At 48.0% G+C, this 22,888-nt stretch overlaps 1 protein-coding gene across 6 annotated transcripts in view; it reads right to left on the bottom strand.

The window, feature by feature from the left end:
• ITPR1 (inositol 1,4,5-trisphosphate receptor type 1) overlaps window positions 1-17,826 on the bottom strand; it is a 162,202-nt gene extending 144,376 nt beyond the window's left edge. For 4 of the 6 annotated variants that reach the window (XM_083869157.1, XM_083869158.1, XM_083869160.1 and 1 more), the window contains exons 1-2: window positions 17,719-17,826; window positions 3,519-3,626 (exon numbers count right to left, since the gene is read on the bottom strand). In XM_083869157.1, coding sequence (XP_083725283.1) covers window positions 3,519-3,610 — 92 coding nt within the window. In that variant the 5' untranslated portion in view covers window positions 3,611-3,626; window positions 17,719-17,826. Of the gene's footprint in view, window positions 1-2,254; window positions 2,342-2,448; window positions 2,466-3,518; window positions 3,627-17,718 lie in introns of those variants that run through there. The other 2 variants (XM_083869163.1, XM_083869159.1) reach the window with 2 other exon arrangements.
• Between the last annotated feature and the right edge of the window lie 5,062 nt (window positions 17,827-22,888).

Below are 22,888 nucleotides of genomic sequence, written 5' to 3'. Positions count from 1 at the left end.
TCCTCCACAACACCAAAAGTCGTTCACTTGCAATATTTCATCCATCAAGAGTGGCCACTTCAGCAGAAGACATTCCCCCAATGCCAACTTATGCCAGATCTTTCTAAGAAGCATGCAGCTAATTTTTTATTTTTTTTTTACTGTTGCCCAGAGCTATGCTCCTGGTAGGGTGGGACAATAAATAAGTCATTGCTCCTGTGTTCTGCATCACCTTTATGTCCCCTGCTCGAGGTGCAGACAGAACAGCCCATATTCTAGGGAGGTGACAGACAGCCTCAGGACAGTTCCTGCCTCTTGGACAGATTTGAGTCATGCTGCAAATGTGTTTATATGAATGGAGCAGAGGAAAAGATCACAGCTATGCAAACTGGACTGACCCTGTGACCCCCTCCAGGATTAAGAAATGGCAGGAACAGTCACTGCCACAATAAAAGTTGAGTCCTGAGAGAAAGGAAGGCACAAATGGACCCTCCTGCTCGCCAGGCAAACACAGGGTGAATTGAGGGATTGATTGAGCCAACCTCCTCCTGTTCTGGCAGGAAGGGGGGGAGCTGGACAAGCAAACCCAAGAGATTCCAAGAGGGAATGGCAGGACAGAGCTGTCTGTCCCCCCACAGGGTCAGCTGAAATCCCACAGAATAAAGAGAATAGATCGAAATAGCTGCTCCCATTGCTCTGCCTGAGCAGCTTTGGATCAAGGTGGGAAGGGGCTTTTCCCAAACTGGAAAAATTCCACCTGTAACCAAACACTTTGGGGTTGGATTTGATCCTGAATGACTCAATTTGGCCCCTTACAACCAATCTGTCAAAGAGGCTTTCTACACAAACGTAGAAAGTAAAAACTCCAGGGTCAAAGGTTTGAGAGGTCCATTCTCATGCAGAATCAACTTGAGAAAGACTGAGACCTAGAATATGAGAGTTGTTCCTTGCAGAGGCTGCTCACATGCAGGGAGCATCTTGAGACAACAATTAGAGAAAATAAGGAAGTGCATGAAAATTTAAGAGACCAGAGGAACTAAGGGGGGGCTCGACAGTTTGAGGCATCTAAAATTTGCATATGCAAACATTCAGAGTGAATTGCTTTTTCCCCATGGATTTTCTCCCTACTCAGCACTATATATATAAATATAGGTGCTCCAACGTGAATGGAATTAACATTTGAGCTGAAGCACCTGCTCCTGGTGAACATAGGGCCAAAAATATCAAGGAAATAGGTTGCTCTGATCATCCCATACAGATAATCTCAGTGCAATGCATCCCTCTCATCTGAGATTAGGTTGAAAGTCAAGAGGAACTCCCCAAACTAGTGAGAGGAAGAATTTACAGGGCGAGGAACATGAAAGAGGATATATTGTACACCAGTAATCATCGTGATGACAGCACTGAGTTTGGGAAACAGCAAGAGTAAAGTTCTGATTAAGCAACATGTCATAGGAATATTAAATAGGAACATTCTTCAGAGGCTTAGGACAGCATTAGAATGTAGAGTGGGATCTGCTCCTCAACCTTCAGTAACCACATCACAAGGCATTACACATCGTTATGACATCAGACTGTCAATACTCCACATTGGGCTGGAGGACAATTACACCAAATCTTTCCTTGGCTGCTTTAATTTTCTCCAGGACAAAGACTAAATTAAATACGGGACAAAAACTAATTTGATTACAAAGGCTTATTAAGACGATAATGCATTTCATGTTTCACACAGCAATTAGGATTTCTGGCTTAAATTAGGCTCAGAGATATGTGGCCATTACATAATGCAGTTACCTTAAAAACTAAGAAAATCAAAGAGGAGGTTTGAACACTGTGGGGTTTTTAGGCCTGCCAGAAAAACATCTCATCAAGCCAAGGAAATACACGTGCTTGGGGGGCCTGTCATGTCCAAAAAGGACTACCCATGGTGAAAAATATCTGCTCAGCAAATGCCATCAGAAGCCACAGCCACTGCATACTGTTCATCATCATGCACCGCGTGGGATTCCACATGGCAGAGCCACTTTCTACTTTGGTCTGGAATTATTTACTGCCAAACTCGCTTCAGGGGCTGGGAAGAGAAAACAATAGGCAGATGTAGAGGATAATTCATGTTGCCAGTGTTCAGCAGATAGTATTTGGCCCGTCACACAGCTGATCCAGGGCTGCAGAGTGCACGTGTCATATTTGACGAGGACCTGGGAAATTTGTCAAATACATTTGCCAAATACTATTCGACCAACCCTACTTACTACATCCCTTGCTTTTAGCATACCTTCTCTCCTTTCTGGCAGCATCCCATATTTTCTTCTCTTTCCTATAATAGATCATGGTGCATCTTCAGTGTCTGCTTCCTTCTCTGCCCCCTTTATTTTCCAGAATCCTAATAGCTAGAGGACTAAACCTACAAGTTAGTTTGGAGTCACTCAGGTGAGATTCCAGCCCATCGTTTCCTGCCGAGGCACTTACCAGGATGCTGTCTCTGTACCCTGCTTGGGAGCTCCATTTATCAGATGCATCTGGACTGTAGGCAGCAAAAAAAATGTGCTGTGACTGTCCCCACCCTGAGGCCCTTAGGGCTACTGGGAATGAGAAAGAGCAGGTTGTGTGTGTGTGTGCCCCTGGCTGGGCACAGCCCCGTGGGCCAGACCTGCTCCTGGAGCTTCTCACCCAAACAGCACCCAGATGTTTGCAGAGGTTCCTCCTCTGCAGGATCAAACATGCCCTGGCCCTCCTCAGAGCTGCCTTCCCATCCCATGGCTTTGCTCTGCCAGCTCGTCCTTTTCCCATGTGAAAAGCCACTTTTTTTTTGTTAATGGAGTAGCATTCACCTCTCCCTGCTCCTTGTCCTGAGTCCTTATGGAAGGCAGCACAAAGGGGCTCTATGGGAAGCATGGCCAGGGCAGGAGCTGGCACAGCACAGCTCCCACTGCAGCTCCAGAGCTCTGGCAAAGCACAAGGGTAAAAACATGTTCTCCTTTGATAGGAGAAAAACAAATTTTTTTGTAGGAGAAACCTCAAGTTAAACCTCGGTTATAAGGCCAAACTAGCTGTAGTGGGTGACTTATTGGTATTTAAACCACTTGGCTTGGGGATTTGAGGTTTTTTTTGTTAGATATAGATTTTTTTTTAATCTACTTCCATTGCCTGTGTTACATCCTTTGTGCAGAGTGCACCGGGGTCTGTTCAGCCCTGACTGGGGGAAGGGGCAGGGAGGGACAGGACGGGACACACGGATGGACACGGGACAGACAACAACATGAAAATCATTGGGTTGCATTCATCCCCCCTCTACCCCTTCACCTGCCAAGGTTCTTCCTCCTCCCCACCAAGGACAAAACTGCACCACAGCCATTGATGCACTCTCCAGCCTCCCAAAAATCTACCTTGCCATATTCATTTTTAAATGTAGGGCTGAATCAATCCATAATGCTCCCTTGTTTTAGCCAGTATTCCCTCGGATCAGGCTCAGGAGAGCTAGCTGAGCTCTGCTAGTCCTTCTTAGGGTGTTTTTAATACAAGAGAACAGCTGTTCTTACCCCAAAGTGCTAATAAATCCATTTGTTGAGCCCTCTGCATAGAGAGAACAAATATCTCCAATATGAAGGAAGCTCGACATCTTGTCAGTCATCTCTGGCTTATTGCCCCTGGAAGAAAGAAGAAAGAATAAAGAATAAAGCACAACATCAATCGGGCAGAACTCCTGTGTGCAGCTACCAGAGGTTACAGCAACAGGACCCTTTTGCCTTTGATTGTTGGTTTGTTTGAAAAACCGAACGAGTTCTCACAGTGGAATTTCAGGTATCAAAGAAAAACCAGCAGTGCTGGCTTGGAAAAATAAACCAGGGAAAAACAAGCAGCTACTGGCATCCATTCCACGTGGGACTGGTTCACAGGCAGGCATTGATCCCAGAGGATGCTGGATTTCAGCTGGACCAACCCATCCCATCCCACCTGCCAGGGGGAGAGGGACTGCTTCATTTTAAGGCATATTTGTATCTAAAGCACATCTCTTTGCCAGAATTAAAGATAGTTTTAAGCATCCTTGAAAGGCTTTCCTTTGTGCTGGAATGGTGCTCTTGAGAAATTCAGAATATTGATCTGATTCATGGCAATGTTTTTTGGTCACATCAAAATTGTGACACAACACCAGTGGCCTCCTGCTCACACCAGAAAAGGTAAAACCAGAATTAGGTGAAGACCCTCTCAGCATGCCTGACAACTTTATGTTTTTGCATGTAAAAACATAAAGATTAAGATTTTTCAAAGTCAAATGCTTTATCAGGAAACCAAATCCCTGTGAAATCAGTAATACTTCAATCCTGGGTTTAAAATAGATGGCTTAAACGTGACACTGAGGGGACAGACATTGAGTGTTGCCAACTGCCACTGCATTAAAAACTTTTATTTTCTCTAAAACCCCAAGTCCAAATGACACAGGACCCACCTGCCATTTCAATAAATATAGAAAAAAAAATGAATTTCAATCTGTCACAGCAACAAAGAGGCAACACGAGCCTGGATAAAAAACCCCAAAGGAACAGAATTTCAAAGACATCTTTTTCCAAGGCCCTTTACTGGTTTCCTGGAGATGCTCCCAAGCCCTGCTGTTTGATCACCAAGTTCAAAAGGGCCCAAGCAGCTCCTGTGCTGGAGGTTTGCAAACAGCAGGAGCACCAAAGGCTGTTCCAAGCTGCTCCTCCTGGCAGCCAACACTGCCCAGGGCTGAGGGAGAGCAAAAGAACTCAAAATATTTCCACCCTCTCTCTCTCCATCACACCTAAAGAGGTTCTGAATGGTCTCAGAGCAGAAGAACTGAGCAGCAGGAAATTCTGACTATTCTAGAGCACAGGCCTGGCTGTACAGGGATAAATACCCCCTTTCCCTGGACATTATCTTGTTTACCAAAAGCATAAGGAGCAGGTTGTTAGGGAAGGTTGGAGCTCAACAAGGACAAATTCATGGAGATCTAAGAGGGGGATGTTTGCAGCTATGAAAGGGCAATAAAAAACCTGAAATTACACTTCTTAAAAACTCCAGCCAGGTCTCCCTCCTCACTCCCAAAGGATCTGTGCTGCTGGGAACAACAACAACAACAACAACTTTCATTATTATTATTATTAAATCAAAGCACAGCACTGACATTCTATCCCTGCAAATCTGTGTCACTGGTACAGCAAAAACCAAATCCAGGAAAAGCAGGAGATAACAGGCCAGGCTGATGTGCAGCTAAAGGGGTCTCAGCTCCTCTGGAATCAAATCTGGGCACACACAAAACCAAACCCTCTGGCTCCAGGTTGTTTGTTAAATGCCAAGTCCTTTATCCACTGAAGTTACACAGTCTGTTCCCACTCTTTCTTGATAAGTGGACAGGAAAACACTGCTACCTATTTTAAGATCTATGCCATGAAATGTACAGAAATCTGCAGAGTGACTGAATTAGCAGCACTGGAAAATACAATTTTCCCCATTTCCTGACTTGGATGTTAAACTACCAACTCCAGACTAAAAAACTTTTCGTCCCTCAAAATTAAGCTCAGCCCTGAATTTAATACAGCCCAAAGCAAAAGCTGCCTAAGCCAACAAAAATCAGAGATATTTCCAAAATTAACCCTTTCTACAACAGCATTAAGGTTTCCTTCCCAGGCTGTGAGAGCATTGCTTTTTCCTCACAAGAGGCAGCTGTTCACCACAGCTGTTCCCAAGGGAATGTGAAGGTCAAAATTATTGACTTCCATTAGAGATTTTTTTTCCCTGACCAAAAAAAAACAAAAAACAAAAAAACAACAAAAAAAAACCCCTCAGACTATTGACCAAAACCAGGCTCAGGGATGGACAAGCAAACTCCTGCATCACTTTCCAAGAAACAGCCTCAATTTTCTTACATTTTCTTCACCAAGAAGACCCCAACAGGCCATGATATTGTAACTGACAGATTGTGACAGTGCAAACCCTTAAAAAAAAAGCTCTTTTGCAATTTACTGACAATTCCACTAATAAAATGTTCATCAGCTTTACCCAAACCATCACAGAGCTCTGGATAGCAGAAAGGTGGTGTTGAGTCTGGGAGTGAATTGAACTGCTGGGTTCTTCACCAGATCATACTTAGAATTTCTGGATGAGCTTGTAAAAAAAATCACCACTGCAGGGCTGGGTTTGGGTGCAGCCTGGGATCCCAACCGGGAGAGCTGTGCTCCTCACAATTCCAATTTTGCTGGAGTTAGAGTTTGGGTACAGCCTGGAATCCCAGCCAGGAGAGCTGTGCTCCTCACAATTCCAGCTGTGCTGGAGTCAGGGTTTGGGTGCAGCCTGGAATCCCAACCAGGAGAGCTGTGCTCCTCACAGTTCCAGCTTTGTCGGAGTTAAGGTTTGGGGTGTATCCTGGGATCCCAACCTCTCCCAACCAGGAGAGCTGTGCTCCTCACAATTCCAGCTCTGCTGGAGTTAGGGTTTGGGTGCAGCCTGGGATCCCAACCAGGAGAGCTGTGCTCCTCACAATTCCAGCTCTGCTGCAGTCAGGCTTTACCAAAGGCTGATCTGGCCACAATAACCCTGTTTCCCAAGGCTCAGGCAAGGATTAATCACTGTGTAAGTCCTCACTCCCCCTGCTCTTGTATTCCTGAACACTGTTCTGACACCCATCAGTGATGCCATCTCCAACACTCCAGGAGATGCTCCACCACCTCGGGAAGCAGGGAGCCAATTCCCACTCTTATAAAACACTGATTTATCCACAGTCAAAATGAAAACTGGCCACATCTATTCTTTACTAGCCAAAGCCAGTCCTCCTGACATTTCTCCCTACAAATGCTGCTGCTCAGCTTTGGCCAGGGCTCAGGAGTGGCAGATGGAGAAGGGACTCAGTGACCCCACAGGCCTCCCCACATTCAAGGAGAAGAGAATTATTGCTACATTGATTTAGCTTCAAAGCTTTTTATGGTCCTCACAAGGGACTAACAAAATCACTCCAGTTATTGGCATCAAACACCAAATGAGCAGCCACCCCAAATGGAGGATTTTCTACCTCTGACAACTGGGAAATGTGAAGCAAAAAGTAAAACTGGAAGCAAAGTTCCCAAGTATTCAGCTTGAAAACCTTTTTTTCCTAAAAGATGCCCTCAACAACAGCTGACCACGCTAATCCAGACCTCTGTGGGGGTCATTTCTGATTATTTCCTTCAGCAGGACAAGCCAGGAGCGGAGGCAGTAAAAATCTGTCAGCTTTGGCACATTTATTCTGAGTTCACAGCACAGGGAGTGAGGAGAACAGCTTTGCTCCTGCACACATCAGTCAGAGCATCCCTGAGCCTCCCCCTGGCTGTGGAGGGGACATTCCCCTCTCCAAGGCACTGAGCAGAGCAGCAGAACTCCCTGAAGTGCAGCACAGGAAGGTTTCCACATCCTCCCAGTACCTGCCTCTGGTGGGTACAGCACAATCACAGCTGCTCAACAGGGCAATTGTGCTCCATAGACAAACACAACCATTACCCCACTGTTTATTTATCTTAGATATGCTGGTGCCAAGAGCAATTGATTTATGCTCGAGGAGGGGACGGCCCTAAGAGAACACTTGCAGTTATTCTGTGCATAATCTCAAATTTAATGGCACTCTCACAGCTTTGCCAAAGGGGAGTCCTGCAGGAAATTCATCCTGTTCCAGCGTTACCCAGGGAGCATTGTCCTCCTCTTCCCCTTAAACACTGCAGGAAAACAAGATTCCCTCTAGGTAAATCCACTTAAAAAAAAAAAAAAATCAAAGATGAAGCACTGATAAACATGACATTACCTAGCAAAAATGAAGTCAGGTATCTCCAAGCAGCTTAACTCAGGTGGCAGCATCAAAACCAGCAAGCCAAGCTTTAAAAATAATGTTCTTTTCCCACTAAGCTGAGGGGTCTAATTTCAACAGACAGAAAGACTTGCCAGGCTACAAAAGAAACGTGAACTAAAAGTGGACTGTACATTGAGAAGTTAATGATATCTGCCCATAGACATCAAATATTTCCTGAGATATGAACACATTCTGCAGTATTTTTTTTAAGCCCCAAAAGCCTAAATTTTTATAATTATGTTGGTGACTGTTTCTTCATGTCTGTATCAAAGTTACTGTCTCAGTATGTTTTATATACATTTTATCTGCACAGGAAAACAAAATCAAGTTTGTGTGTAAGAAACCGATCAAAACAAATAAATAAACATCAAAATCTGCTGAATTTCATGTGAATTTCAAAAAACTGACCCCACAAGCTTTTCAGCCAGCTCTGCTCTATGGGGCTGGATCTGACCATGCATCAGCTAAACCCAGGCAGAGAATTAAAGCCAGGAAAAGCAGGAGTTTGGGGAGTTTCTGGTGAGCACAAACCTGCACCACAGCACCAGGAGTTTGATTTTCTGACTGAACAGAAGGTGACACAGCTCTGGGGTTCAGTGCTGGTTATTTCTCACTATGGATTATCTCGTGTGTCTCTTCAATAGGAGCTGCTTCTCCTACAGCAAAAAGGACTGAACAGAAGGACTAAAAAGGACAGTTCTGAAACAAAAAAAATAAGAGTTTGTAGGAGCCCTTGACCATGATTTGTCCCCAAACCCAAGGAGAAGCTCTGCAGGACGGATCCCACCAGCTCTCAGGACTCTGCTGTACTTAAGGGCACAAGCAGAGCATAAGCTCAGCCTTGAATAAACCAGGATAAACTCAACATAGTCCCTGAAACTCAATCCTTTTTCCCATGCACACACATTTCACACTGGCAGTTAAAACAAGGATTAAGAGTGAAAACAGTGCAGAGATCAAACTGATGTTCAATGAACACCTCGATGAGACAGGAATGGGAGACACAACTGCTCTGCGAACATTCCACAATAATTTCTCCCATCTCCTGATGCTAAATTAGAAAAAAAAAAAACCAAAAACAAAAACAAAACACAAGTTTCAAGAGTGAGTTTGGTTTCCTTGAAGAGCCAAGTCAAGGCCCCTTTTGAAGTCCCTCCTGGCAGGGAGTGTTTGTGACAACATCCCTGCTCTGCCATTCCTCATCCCCAGCCCTTGTGGAAAGGCTTTTTCAGAGAATCCAAAGCCACTTCCCCGAATTCGTGTCTGCCTCGTGTGGGATTTTAATTCTGCAAACGCTGTTTGTCAAATAAACAAGCTCAAAACGCGTCTCATTGCTGAGTGTTTGATTCCCAGCAACTGGGATATAAATTGCTGTGTCTGAGATGCTTTTAGTGATGTTTTGTTTGGAGCTGGAAAAAAAAAACCCACAAAAAACTCCTTGCTGTGCCCTGCAGTCCCAGGATGCACTCAGGTCTCCACTGGCAGATTTTTCACTCTGGTTTAGTGCTCAATTCAATAAACATTTGGCAATTTTACATGTGCTGGTACCAAAACTGGAGCAGCGCTTTATCAAAGTCTCTTTCACTATCTCGGTTGTTTAAGAATAGAATCTCAAACTGTACTTAAGTGTTTCGGCTTCATTGCTGCCGACAGGAAATTCCAGAGTGAAAGTTTAATTCTGCTTCAGTTTTTGACAGAAACAAGACCAGAGTTTAAGGGAAGAGAGACAACAAAGAAGCAAACACAAAGAACTGCCTAATGGCAAAAGCAGAATTATCCAGAAATTAAGAGATCTGAGAACCCCCTGGACCAGCTAAGTCTGTGTTTGAATTAAATGGAATTGGGTCATTAATATTGATAAATTAGGCCAAGCAAGTTAATACTTTTTTAAATGCAACCAAACTCTGTGTTATACTGACAATCCAGTGCTCAGATAACCTGGTAAATCCAAATTTTACAAGGTGACTTGGCTGAAAATTCAGCCCTATAGACTAAACCAAGATTTCATGTGTTTTTTGGGTAACACCCCCAGAACATTCTGTATTTTCACAGGTGCAGCAAACTTGAAAAATCTGAACCCAAACCTGATGTTTCTCATTCTATTTCAGTAAAAAAAAGGAAGTTTTCCTTAAAGCTTCCTAAGAATCCCATTAAAACAGCCCAAAGAGGGAGGAAGTGCTTTATTTAAAAAGCTCACCCAGTGAATAATCACCGTGCTGGGGCTGAGCACTGGAGCTCTGTCATCTGCAAAGCTTCTGACTTAGCAAATCTAAAAGGAGCTCTTTGCACTCGCCAGGGAAAGGCAAATAAAGGGATTTTGGGATCCTGAACACCAGGATCCTCCCACACCTGCAGCGGGACCCAGCTTTGGGTGCTGGGAGAGTTCAGCACTGCTTGGTTTTTTTTTTGCACATGGAGTTCCATTTCAGAGATTACACCTTAAAAAAAAACCAACAAAACCCATCAGTGCAGTACATTTATCTACCACAGGATCTTGTTTTCCCCTTCAGCTGCAACCTTTCATGTCCAGGAGGCTGCTGGCTGCCACACATGGGCTGCTGATGAACCGTTAGATTAAGGAGGAGAAATGCACTTTTCTCAGACAAACTATTTCTCCTCCCGACGCTGAAAATGCAGCAGATTTATTTTGTTTTTTTTTTTTTTTTCCCCAAAATTTCCAGGCTGAGCAGGCAAGATGGAGGATGGAGAAGAGGAGGGAGCAGCAGAGCTCTGTGACTTTCTCAAGGACGTGCAGCAGGTCAGATTGGGAGCCCAGATGAGAATCCAGGTCTCCTGAATCCCCATCCACCATCCCTCTGCTCTCCCAGGAGGGAGATCAGTCTCACTGCACATCTGATCCAGCACAGCTTCCCCTTCCTCTAAAAATAATTAGGAAGAGGAGTGTAAATTCCTGCAGCAAGATGATGGCCGAGTTAATTATGTTCTATTCATGCTGTTTGCCACTTCACAGATAAAGAGGGGGTTTTATCATATCAGTGACAAACTTGTTCAGAAGTTACTAATTCATAGGTGCAGCAGCAGTTGGAGAAAACAGATAAACTCATTTCGGTAACTTTAACCTCAATAAAACCTCAGTACAGGAAAGCCAAGGTGCACAATGTCCTTTTCTCCTTAGAAAGGGCGCCTGCCTTTTTTTTTTTAAATAATTTTAATTATTTGCCCAGTGCAACCAGACAAGCTGGTTACAGAAAATTCAGGTCAAAAGCATGGAAGTTACACTCTGACAGCAATCCCTTCCACAGCAGCCAGTGACTGAGGAAAGGAACACAACTGACAGGTCCTACTGACAGGCATCTGCAGACAGCTGGAAAAAGAAAATCCATCAGACACACACTCCAGGGGAAAAAAAAAAATATCATTTTTTTGTTCCAAACCAAGTATGACCTGACAGCATCTTTTTAATCCCATTAAAAGTAAGGAGCACTTACTGAAGCTGAGACTTCCTGAAGCCCATCCTTGCTGGCTCCAGCCCTGCTGGGAGGAGGCAGCCTGGACCTCAGCCTCTGCACGAGGCCCCTGCGAGCACACAATGTTTTCCTGAGGATTTCTATCAGCAGAGAGCTGGAACACGCCAAAAAATACCAGGACGACCAATGTCATGGGGAAAAGAGCGCCAAGCTTGGTTTATTACACCAACTGGAGTTTGGCCAAGGAACAAAGATGGCACAGAGCAGTCCCAATGTCACTTTGGGTGGCCAGGTATCTACTGAGAATTCACAACAAGGTTCCTGCTCTCTATATCAACCCTCTGCACTCCTTAGCAGGCACAGCAGTGCCCAAACTCAGCACTGCAGCCTCCTTGCTGTCCCCTGAGCAGCCTCCATCCATCCCCAGCACCCAGCACCTTTCCCTGCCCTGTCCCTGGTAGCGCACCTGGGCGGGGGCTCCCTCTCCTCCATGGCGGGTCCACTGTCGGTCTCCAGGGCTGGGCTTGGCAGGGCGGCCCCCGGCACGTTGGGCTCTCCTCTGGCAGAGGAGACAAAGCTTCTGTCCCTGCTGGGCAGCTCCTGCTGCTGCTGGAGGTTCCAAGGGCTGGTGCTGTCCCCAAGGCAGGACCCTTCCGTGGGTGCTGCTTGTCCCTCCCGGACACCTCGACCAGCTCCCGGCTCTCTGCATAAAACCTCAGCCCCCCAGACAACCAGCCCAAGAGGAGGAGCCACTGCCAGCACATGATGGGACCTACTTTGAGCTCCAAAGCCCAGATGGGCCGGGCTCCTTTACAGATGAAGGCTCCAGTTCCCAGGCTGATTGTACCTGTTGGCCTCCCAGCTGTAATTTTCTAGAAGGCAAAGGTTCAAAAATCCTGAACCACCCATGAGCACTAGATCTGAATCTACTGAATGCCTAAGAGAGGAGCAGCCAAGGATTGCAGAGTTGTTTCAATCAGGAGGTTGCAGTTAACCCTTCAGATGAAGCACCATCAGCCAGATGAGGTCAGTGATCCATCTGTGTTTCTTCTTGGAGTGGGATGCAGATGGGACAGAGCTGGACTGCAAACAAAGCTTTCTTCTTCACAACCTCTTGGCAGATTTCTGAATTTCTGGAGAAGTGGACAGGATGGGCCAAGGCACAGAAGAAATGTTTATACGAGTTTCAAGCAAAACTGTACTAAACAATTCCATAAAATAAAAAACAAAGTGCAGCCTTTGGGCAGCAGCAGCCATTTTTTGGCCTACTGTGATTAGAAATTTCTTCCATGTGCATCCTCAGAGATTATCATCTTCTGACCACAGATGTCATGCACCGGACGAGCTGCCTGTGTCCATTGTGACACTGGGCTCAACCAAGCAAGCCTCTTCCCTTAGAGCCCAGCATCACATCACTCCCAGAGCAGAGGCATTACCTCACATCCTAACCCAGAAACATCTGGCATTTCCATTTCTCAGAGCTATTCCACTTCCTTTGATCACCTCTGCAGCCAAACGATCACAGAGTCACCGACTGGGTTGGCTTGAAAGGGACCTGGAAGATCATCTCATTCCACTCCCTCTCACTGTCCCAGGTTGCTCCAAACCTTGTCCAGCCTGGCCTTGGGCCCCTCCAGGGAAGATTATCAGTGACCTATGAACACTCAGCTTCCTGAGGATGCAATTACATTGCCACAAGCCACAAATCCCCAAATAACACAGACCACCGTGCACGTTTCCCAACCCATTTTTCACTCCAGAGGGTTAACTTGCTGAGATATCAACTGACATTTTATTCTCCATAAAACGCTGCTAGGAAGTTCTGATCCAAGTTTTGACAAGCTCAACCAAAACCACAAGCATGAAAATGAAACTCCTCTGAGCTCAGAATCCACAGCTGAATGTTGCAGCTTTGAATTTACTATTCCTGCAGTTTCCATTTAATCTTTTTCACAGAACAGAATCCCAGAATGGTTTGGGCTGGAAGGAACCTTGAAGATCATCTCATTGCACCTCCTGCCATAGGCAGGGACACCTTTCCTTACCCCAAGCCTTGTCTAACCCAGCCTTGGACATTTCCAGGGATGGAGCAGCCATGGCTTCTCTGAGCAAATTCATTCCCATAAACCACAACTGCCCTGAAAATGTATTTTCTCAACAGGTACAGCACAAACAAGAGCCACACGAGGAGCCTCTGGATGCCTCTGCCAACCTAACAAGTGGTTGCAGCACCCTGGAAAAAGGGATCTGCCTCCATCCCCCATCACTTGGCCTGTGCCAAGACAGAGAACCAGGCAATAATTGCTGTAGTGTTCTGTAGTGTCCATGGGGAGCAGGAATTACACAGGAATATCGAGCCAGATCAAAGCCCGTGCAGTTTTGGCATCCTGCCTCCCACAGCAGCCTCCAGGAGAGGAGGCTCAGCAGAAGAGCACAGGAATCACTGGGAACAGCCATGGACACAGCCAGCACCCAGCCCTGCAGCACAGGGACACTCTACTGCTCCTCCACTCTGCAAAGCAGCACCTGTCCCCACCCTGCACAGGCCACTGGATGAGACTGGGCAGCTTTTGACACAAACAGCACAAAACAAAAATAAAAAAAGGCTCCAGGCCACCCAAGCACCTTCACTTTCTGTTGCTGTCTCAGCAGAAGAAAACTAATTTGGGACGTACAGTAATGCAGATTTTTAGGAGTCAGGACTTCCAGCACAGTCTCATTGTGACAGAGATGTTACATTTACATAACCTTCCAGCAGCACATGATTTTCTGCCTCTAAAGCCTTTGGTCTCCATAAGCAGCTTTGGTGAGGCTGCCTTCCCTCACACTCACCCACGGGCCAGCCAGCAGCTCGTCTACCAGCTACTACAGAGCCACTACCCTCATCCCACCTCCCACGGGAGCCCGACATTCCTCCTGCCTTTAAGACAATCCTACAACTACAACTGTCTTGTATTTCTGGGGTAAGAATGTCTCAAAGACTCCCAGTGCACTTTGCAGGTTGACACATCTGATATTCCAGAGGAGTTTGCTGCTCATTGAGGAATCACCAGTCAACAGAGCAGCCAGAATCATGGAAGAGCCACAGTTCTCAATCTTTGAGCACATCCAGGGATGGGAACCCTACTGCTTCCCTGGGCAGCCCATTTCAATGTAGTCAATGCTTGACTACTCTTTTTAAGTGAAGTCATTTTTCCTGATATTTAACCTGAGCCTCCCCTGGCACAGCTTGAGGCTGTTCCCTCTCCTCCTGTCCCTGTTCCCTGGGAGCAGAGCACGACCCCCTGGCTGTCCCCTCCTGTCAGGGGGTTGTGCAGAGCCACAAATTCCCCCTGAGCCTCCTTTTCTCCAGGCTGAGCCCCTTTCCCAGCTGTTTGTGGTGCTCCTGACCCTTCCCCAGCTCCATCCCCATCTCTGGACACACTCCAGCCCCTCAATGTTTTCCTTGCACTGAGGGTCCCAGAGCTGCCCCAGCAGTGCCCAGGCCCTGATGCCACAACAGGGCTGGGACAGCTCAGCTGGCACTGGTCTCTTGCTCAGCTGGGCACAAATGAGCCCAGGTGGCCAAAAGCAACTACACCTGCACCAAGAATCATCAGAACAAGCAGCACCTGCTCCTCTGATTGCTCCAATTCAAGGGCAGGCACCAGACAAGGCTCAGGATATCTGGGATCTGCTTTAATCCAGCACTGGACAAGAAGTTCCACCTCAATGCTGTCCATTTCAGCAATTTACCTGGAGAGAACAGCTCATCTGACCAGGAGCAGCCAAAAGGAGCTTCTGCTTCCAGAACAGACTTCTGGACCACCCCAATTTGACCATACCTGGGATTGTTTCCTTTTCTCTGGCAAACACACAGTACTGGAGGAGTTGGATCCCCAAAATTCACCCCAAACCTGCCACCCCTGCCCTGTTCTCGTGCTTGCCTTGTCAGGGACATTCAGTGCTGTTTTTACCATAAAAGTTGCTACAAAATCAGACCAAGAGCTCCCATCACACACCAGCAGGACATTGTGGTTTGCAAGTCTCCCTCAAGCTGCACCAGCCTCCCTTGTCACCTGCCAGGACTTGAGATTATTTCCTCACTTTAACTTGATTTGTGCATTTTCTAGACTGTGCCACTCTAAAACAGGTTTTGTTGAGGGAACATTGAGAGGATTGATGGTGCTGTGGGATAAGATCAGGTTACAGAACCATCGAGGTTGGAAAAGACTTCCAGGATCATTCAGTCCAAGCTGTGCCCAATCCTCACCAGAGCACTGAGTGCCACGTCCAGCCCCTCCTTGGACACCTCCAGGGATGGGGATTCCATGACCTCCCTGGGCAGCCCCTTCAGTGAAGAATTACCCCCAAAATTACACTTCTTATTTATAACCATAGACCACAACTGCCCGTTACACCACCCAGGACTGTTCATCAGCCCCAGGACAGCTCTGCTCATCCAAACCTGCAGCTCCACCAGCCACCATCAAAGAAACACATCAAAATCCCTCTCCTGTGCTCTTCTTCACTAAGGCCTCCTCCACCCCCAAGCCATGGTGTTCAGGATTAGCACATCTCATAAAAACCATTTCCCCGAGCAAAGCTCCACCCCATGATTGCAAAGGCAAGCCAAAGTTACTCTTTGTTTGTTTACTTCCTAATTTGTGAAACCCTGCGAGAAGAAACTATTTGCAAGGCTTAATCAACACTGCAAAACAAACAGATGGGGGGAAGGAAAAAAAAAAATCTCATCTAAGCAAACACTTTAATCTTGGGGAAAGAAGGTATTTTAACAAGAAAAAACCCCTATTATTGACAAACAACAGGCGGTTTAAAGAAAACATTAGAAATAATCAGCTCAGCATCAGCTTGTTTTGAAACACACTGGAACCGTGGTTTTATTTTCACAGTGATTTCTTTTTTTTTGGTTCAGGCACACTGAGCATTACTGAGCATTCTCACAGTGGTCAATCTCCACGTTTGTTTCACCAGGTGTCCTGTTAACCCTGAATTTTTTTTTTGCCTTATCAATGCTATCAGCTTTTTTCACTCATTGAACAGCCACAGCTCTGCTCCAGCCACAACCCCCTGCAATGCTGTCTCTGCTTCAGGCACTCACACCAGCAAAACCACCAGGCTTTTACCCCCTGGAATAATTGCTGTGTGAGGAAATTGGTGTAAATTAAGGCACAGAAAAGAAACCGAGGAGAAATCCAGTGCCTGGCAGCCCATTAACTCACCACAGAGGAAGCCCTGAGTGGAAGGGAAGGGATATTGGCCTCACAGGGCATCCCACACTCTCCCAGCTGAGCCCTGCAAGGAAAACAGCTCCACCATGGGCCTCGCTGAGCTCAGAGTCAGCTCAACAGGTCTGCAGCTCCTGGGATAGCAGGCACATTTCTGAGCCCAGGAAAAGCACCTCTAAGGCAAACAACCAAACACACTTTAATAAATAAATAAAACACACGCACAGGTACCGAGCCTGATAAATAAAAGCAGCTCCCACACACGGTACTCCCTGCACGACTTCTTGCAGCCACTAAATCTTCATCAGGCACAGCTCTGGATTGTATTAACCATGTTTTCTCCCTTCCTGATCTGTGAGTGAGCAGCAGGACCACAGCACAGCCCATCCATGGCTGAGCAGGCACAGGGAACCATCACACAGCAATGAATTCAAACTCCAAACCTCTCACCTGTTGGATTCTTTACAGACAAACTCCTGTGAGGCAGAGCAAACCCACCTGGGGCAGCGCCAGGGTCATTTCACATCCTTGCACAGACTCTGACTGGCAGGGAGGGGACAGGCTGGGGCAGCCCCAGCTGGTCCCGCTGCAGGAGCATTTTCCCTGCGGGGAAAAGCCCTGGAGCCCCAAAGAAAATCCGTGTAAAGCCGTGGAACAGCCCCGGGATTATGGCACATCCCACGTACGCGCATGGGGAATGCACATTGTGCCCCCACCCCTTTCCCCCGCCGAACTCCAGTTATTGTAGTCCAGGAAACAGCCAAATATTTGGCCCGCCAGGCCAGTCACCGGGACCCTCCGAAACATCCACCCACTTTTGTGACCATTTAAGAGGAAGATCGAGTCCCCATCGGCGCTCCCGGGTGTTTACATAACGCCAAACATCCCTGCAGCCCAGCCCCGGGTACAAACACAGGGGGAAAGTTGGGGCGGGCGCTCCAGGGGACGGGACCCGGGTCTGGCAGCGCTGCGGGAGGATGGCAAGGGCTTTGCCCGGTCCTGCCAGGGCTGTGCCGGCCGGGCATCCCCTCCGAGCACGGGAATAACGCCTCCCTGAACAGCGGCGGGGTGCATTCCCGGGTATCCCCGCCCAGCAACGGGCTGTATCCTCCGGGCATCCCTGCCCAGCACCAAACTGCATCCCCCGGGCATCCCCGCCCAGCACCAAACTGCATCCCCCGGGCTGCCCCAGCGGTCACTCACCGCCTCCCTCCCTCCCCGCCCAGCCGTGCCCGCTCTCCCCCGGCCGTACCTTGCTGCGGAGGCGGCGGGGCGGGCTATGGACGGCTGGGCAGCCCCATTCCGGCGGCGCTCCCGGTCCCGCTCCCGGAGGCTGCGCCCGCCGCCGTCTCAGCTGCGCATCCACATGGTCACTGCGCTCTCGGCGCCCGCCGCCGTGCCTTAAATAGCCAGAGGGCACGCTGGGTAAGCGAGTCCTGCCGCCGCCGCGCCGCCGCGGGGGGGTGACCCCCGGGACTACAGCTCCCAGCGTGCCCCGCGCCGCGCGGGGGCAGCGGCTACCCCCGGTCCGTGCGGGCAGTGATGGGGATGGACTCACCGGGTCTGTGCCGTCGGTGATGCGGATGGGGCCAAGCAGTCAATGATGGGGATGGACCACTCGGTCCGTGCGGGCAGTGATGGGGATGGACCCCCCGGGTCTGTGCCGTCGGTGATGGGGATGGACCCCTCGGTCGAGGATAGGGATGGACCCCCGGGACCAAGCAGTCAATGATGGGGATGGATCCCTCGGTCCGTGCGGGCAGTGATGGGATGGACACCTCTGGTCCGAGCGGTCAGTGATGGGGGTGAACCCCCCCGGCTGGGGACGCGGATGTGTTTTGGTCCCCGGGGGTTCGGCACAGAGCCCTGGATCGGCCGGGGGCTGAGCGTGCGGGCAGTAAACACTGAATAAACCAGGTGTCAGGGGGACTCGGGGAGCGCAGACCAGGGGGAGGTGACAGCTGGAGTGAGCACCTGCCTGCACAGGGGCTGCCACCTCTGCCCTGACTCCGGTGTGACCCCTGGGCTGAGCAGAGTCACGGATGTTCTGCAGGACACGGCCCCAAACTCTGGGAATAGCATCACTGGGGTCCTCTTCACTAAAATTACATCACTAATGAGACATCACAACTTCAGCCAGAATGACCAGCAGCCAATAAAAAATAGTAATATTATTTCATTTATTTACTGCATTATGCAATTATTTGCCTTTAAATATTAGCCGAGGTGATTTCCCATCCTATTTATTAGTTACACCCTCATTTCCCTGCCCTCTGTGGCTGGCTGGCAGCACCCAGAGCACAGGGCTGGGTGCAATGTTTGCCTGCAGAACAACTGTATCACCTGAACTGGGATTTAGGGGAAGGAAACATCTCTCTTGGATCACTCTCACCCACACCCAGCTGGTAACAGGTAGGAATGGTGCCCAGCTCCTTGCTTGTTTCCCTCCCTACAGCAGCAGGATAATGCTGATGAATGGGAACAAACCCAGATTAGGCAGTTTGAAATCAACATAACCACCCTCTGCACTGGCTCTGTGATAAAAATACCTCCAGAGGAGTTGTAGTTGTGGCTCTGGAACAAGGATATGCAGGAGTTGGAGCCTGTGACTGAGGAACTGAAGCGAAGGTCAGAGAACAGAGTTTTATGGGTTTCCTACATGGCTGCAATACTACAAGCCATTACTCATCAGGAATTTGGCAGAGTAGTGGTGCCTAATATCATTAGATAATCCTAATGAATTCTTGTGTAATCAAATCTAATCTCTGGATGGGTTCAGCAGGGGGAGGCAGTGACAGAAGGGCTGTCACCAGAGCCAGGGGCAGAGCTTTGCCTGCTGAGCACCTTGAGCAGCTCTGCAAACACAGCCTGTGCCTTGAAATAGCTCCAGCACTGAGCGATAAAGCCCAGCAGCAGCTCTGAGGGTGAACAGGCTGCCCAGGGAAGGAATGGAGTCTGCCCTCTGGAGACATTCCTCTCCCAAATACCAAAGGCCGCGTTTCTGCTTATGGACTATGTTTGATTCTGGCTCTTGGTCAGTTTTTCAAAGGCTGAGGAGCTCATAGGAGCCCAGAATGGTCTGAGTTGCTCCGACCTGGCCTTGGACACTTCCAGGAATGGGGCAGCCACAGCTGCTCTCTCTGGACACCCTCTGCCAGGGCCTCCCCACCCTCCCAGGGAACAATTCCTTCCCAATATCCAATCTGAACCTATTCTCTGTCAGCTGGAATCCATTCCCCTTGTCCTGTCATTCCATGCACTTACTACTGATGGCCCTTCACCAATTTTTGGGCCTTCAGCCAAAAAATACTGACCAAGCTCTGTGAAGAACTTACTAGATTTGAAGGGGTGCTGGTCAAAGACAAGATAACCGTGCAAGTTTCCAATGGAGGAAAACGTTCCCATTTGTTTTTAGGAACTTGCTCTGGGATGCTGCTGCAGACACAGTGAATTCATGGGGTTCCTATAATCAAGAGGTAAAACTGTAGGGCAGTGTGGGAGTGGGAAAGGTCACCTTGGGGAGGAGCAGAGCTGTTCCCTTAAAGGGATTTCCCCTGACAATGGGGACTAGAGGAGGCAGCCCTGAGATGGGAATGGAGTCCTGTTCACTCAGTAGCAATTGAGGGCTGGGCTCGGAGCCCACACACCCCCAGAGGGCCCAGGGAATGAACTCAAGAATTCAGAGAGGAAATGGTGGAAAAACACTACTTGGTAGGTATCACTTCAGCCCTGGGAGCTGTACTATGAATGTTTGGCCCCATTTCACGTGTGGTTTCAGTCACAGGAAAACTTGTGAGGGATTTGTATTCTTTGCTATTGGAGTGCTTTGTTCTTTTTCTCCTTTTCAAACCTTATTCTGCTCCACTCCTACTTTATTTTTAGCAATTATGGAAATTCAGCATTGATTAAAGACGTTAAAATGAAGTTTGAAGCCTTTTATTTGCTTTTTATTTCCACTGTCTTGTTTTATGCTGACAAATTTACAACAAACCATTGGCTTCCCCTGAGCTGTTTTGAAAACATTGCACCTCCAGCCCGTGGGGTGGCTTTGCACAGGTTTTGTCTCTGCTGTTGGCTCAGCTACAGCTCAACAGCCCTGGAAGAAAAATGAGAGCAGAAGATATTCCAGGACTCTGAGGATCAATCTGTCTCTTCTGCTCATGGCTGGTCTTCACAATGGGGAAAATAATCCCAGAAGTTCCCTGTCCTTAAGGAGATCCATGGGGATGAAAAGCACTCCTGACAAATGCTAGAACACCTCAGCCTTTCAGTGAAATGCTGGAAAAAAAAAAATCTCTCATTCCCAGCACATTTTACTAACAGCAAGATCAGAAGTGTGGGGACTCAGTGTGAGGAAAGAGAAAAAATTAAACACCACATGGCTGAGCAACAAAATGATCCACACCAGCAACAGCTCTCCAAAGTCCTCAGGATCTCAGCCTGGGAGCTGGATGTTGCTCAGAAGCAAACTGTAATTATTTCATCTGTTCTCCAGGGAGAGCAAGGACTATGAACCCTCCTGATGGAGCTACACAAATGATGCACACGAGAATTCCAGGAAAATGAGCCATGAGAACGAGTGGGCAGGATCCACTGGAGAGCTGTCCCTGCTCATTGGAAATCAACTGATTTTCCTCAATTCCATCACCACACAGCCAGAATCCCAGGGCTTTAGTAAGGGGACGTTATCCTGGCAATCTGGTTTCCGTTTTGGAAATCTGTAGAAAATGGATGCCCACGTCTTGCTCTTGCTTCAGTGAATTGTGTTGGGAAAAAATTTAGCAGGAGAAAATAAGTTGGATTTAGATCTCATTTTCATAGACATTCATTCCTCAACAAAGGGCAAAGATCACTGTGTCAACACAAAAGGAATATTTCTGTTTTATGACCCCAAAACAGCAAGGGTTGGTTGTATAATTAAGTTTTGCATTCATTTGTTTTCCTGCAGTCTGATGCTTTTCTGGAGCACGTCACAGGGCAAAAGGGACTAATGATGGATAATTGGAATTCATCCCTGCGAGGCCTCCCAGCAGAGCCATTTTACACACACTGAAACTTCACATTTAGTGCACTCACAAACACCAAACAATAAAACCCCTCCTTCACTCTGGCCATGCTTCTCTTTGCTGCAAGTATAAGTAAAAATTATTCTGAGTATTTTTGAATTCATATCCAGCACTATTTTTGAATTAATATCTCTTTGCTGCAAGTGTAAGTAAAAATTATACCAAATATTTTGAATTAATGTCCCGCAGGATGAGTAAAGATTTATTTTGGCATGGGGGATGATGCAGTTTATTTCCCCCAAGGCTAAATCATTTGTCCACTTTTGCTTGGATGATGTATCCTTGAGTTTTCTTTTGAGGCAGTTCTCCTTTGGATAGTTTTCTGGGCAGAGTCTGGTGAATTGATTAGTTTTCTGGGAAGGCTGCATCGGGTGCGTTGAGTCGTTGAGTCTTATCTGCCAGGACTGGTGCTTGCTCATTAGTTTTATTTATATTTTATGTTAGCACGAATTATTAAATGCAGTATGTCCCCCATAGCAGGGGGGACAGGGGAGTGACAGGAGGGGACAGGAGGGGAACAAGGAGGGACAGGGAAAAACAGGAGGGGACAGGGAAATTACAGCAGGGAATAGGAAAGGACAGAGAAGGACAGGAGGGGACAAGGGAGTTACAGGAGGGGATATGAGGGGACAGAGAAGGACATGAGGGGACAGGACAGGAGGGGACAGGAGAATTACAGCAAGGAATAGGAAGGGATAGAGAAGGACAGGAGGGGACAAGGGAGTTACAGAAGAGAATAGGAGGAGACGGAGAAGGACAGGAGGGGACAGGAAGGGGCAGGGAAAGACACGAGGGGACAGGGGAATTACAGGAGGGAATAGGAGGGGACAGAGAAGAACAGGAGGGGACAAGAAAGGACAGGAGGGGACAAGGGAGTTACAGGAGGGAATAGGCGGGGACAAGGGAATTACAGCATAGAAAAGGAGGAGACAGAGAAGGACAGGAGGGGACAGAAAGGGACAGAGAAAGACACGAGGGGACATGGGAGTGACAGGAGGGAACACAAGGGGACAAGGGAGGACAGGAGGAGAGAGAAAAGGAGAGGAAAGGACAGCATAGGACAGGAGGGGACAGGGGAGTTACAGGAGGGAAAAGGAGGAGACAAGGGAGTTACAGGAGGGAATAGGAGGGGACAGGGAAGGACAGGAGGGGACAGGGGAGTTTCAGGAGGGAATAAGAGGGGACAGGGGAGATACAGGAGGGAATAGGAGGGGACAGGGGAATTACAGGAGGGAATAGGAGGGGACAGGGGAGATACAGGAGGGAATAGGAGGGACAGGCGGGCACAGCCCCGTTCCCGCCCTCACGGTCCCTCAGGGCCCCTCAGGGCGGGGCGCGCTCACGTGAGGCGCGGTC

This window comes from Zosterops lateralis, assembly GCF_965231275.1.
Source record: "Zosterops lateralis genome assembly, chromosome: 11".
In the NCBI taxonomy this organism is placed as follows: Eukaryota; Metazoa; Chordata; class Aves; order Passeriformes; family Zosteropidae; genus Zosterops; species Zosterops lateralis.
The sequence above is the reverse complement of the archived record's forward strand: the minus strand, read 5'-3'. Positions and strand labels throughout refer to the sequence as shown.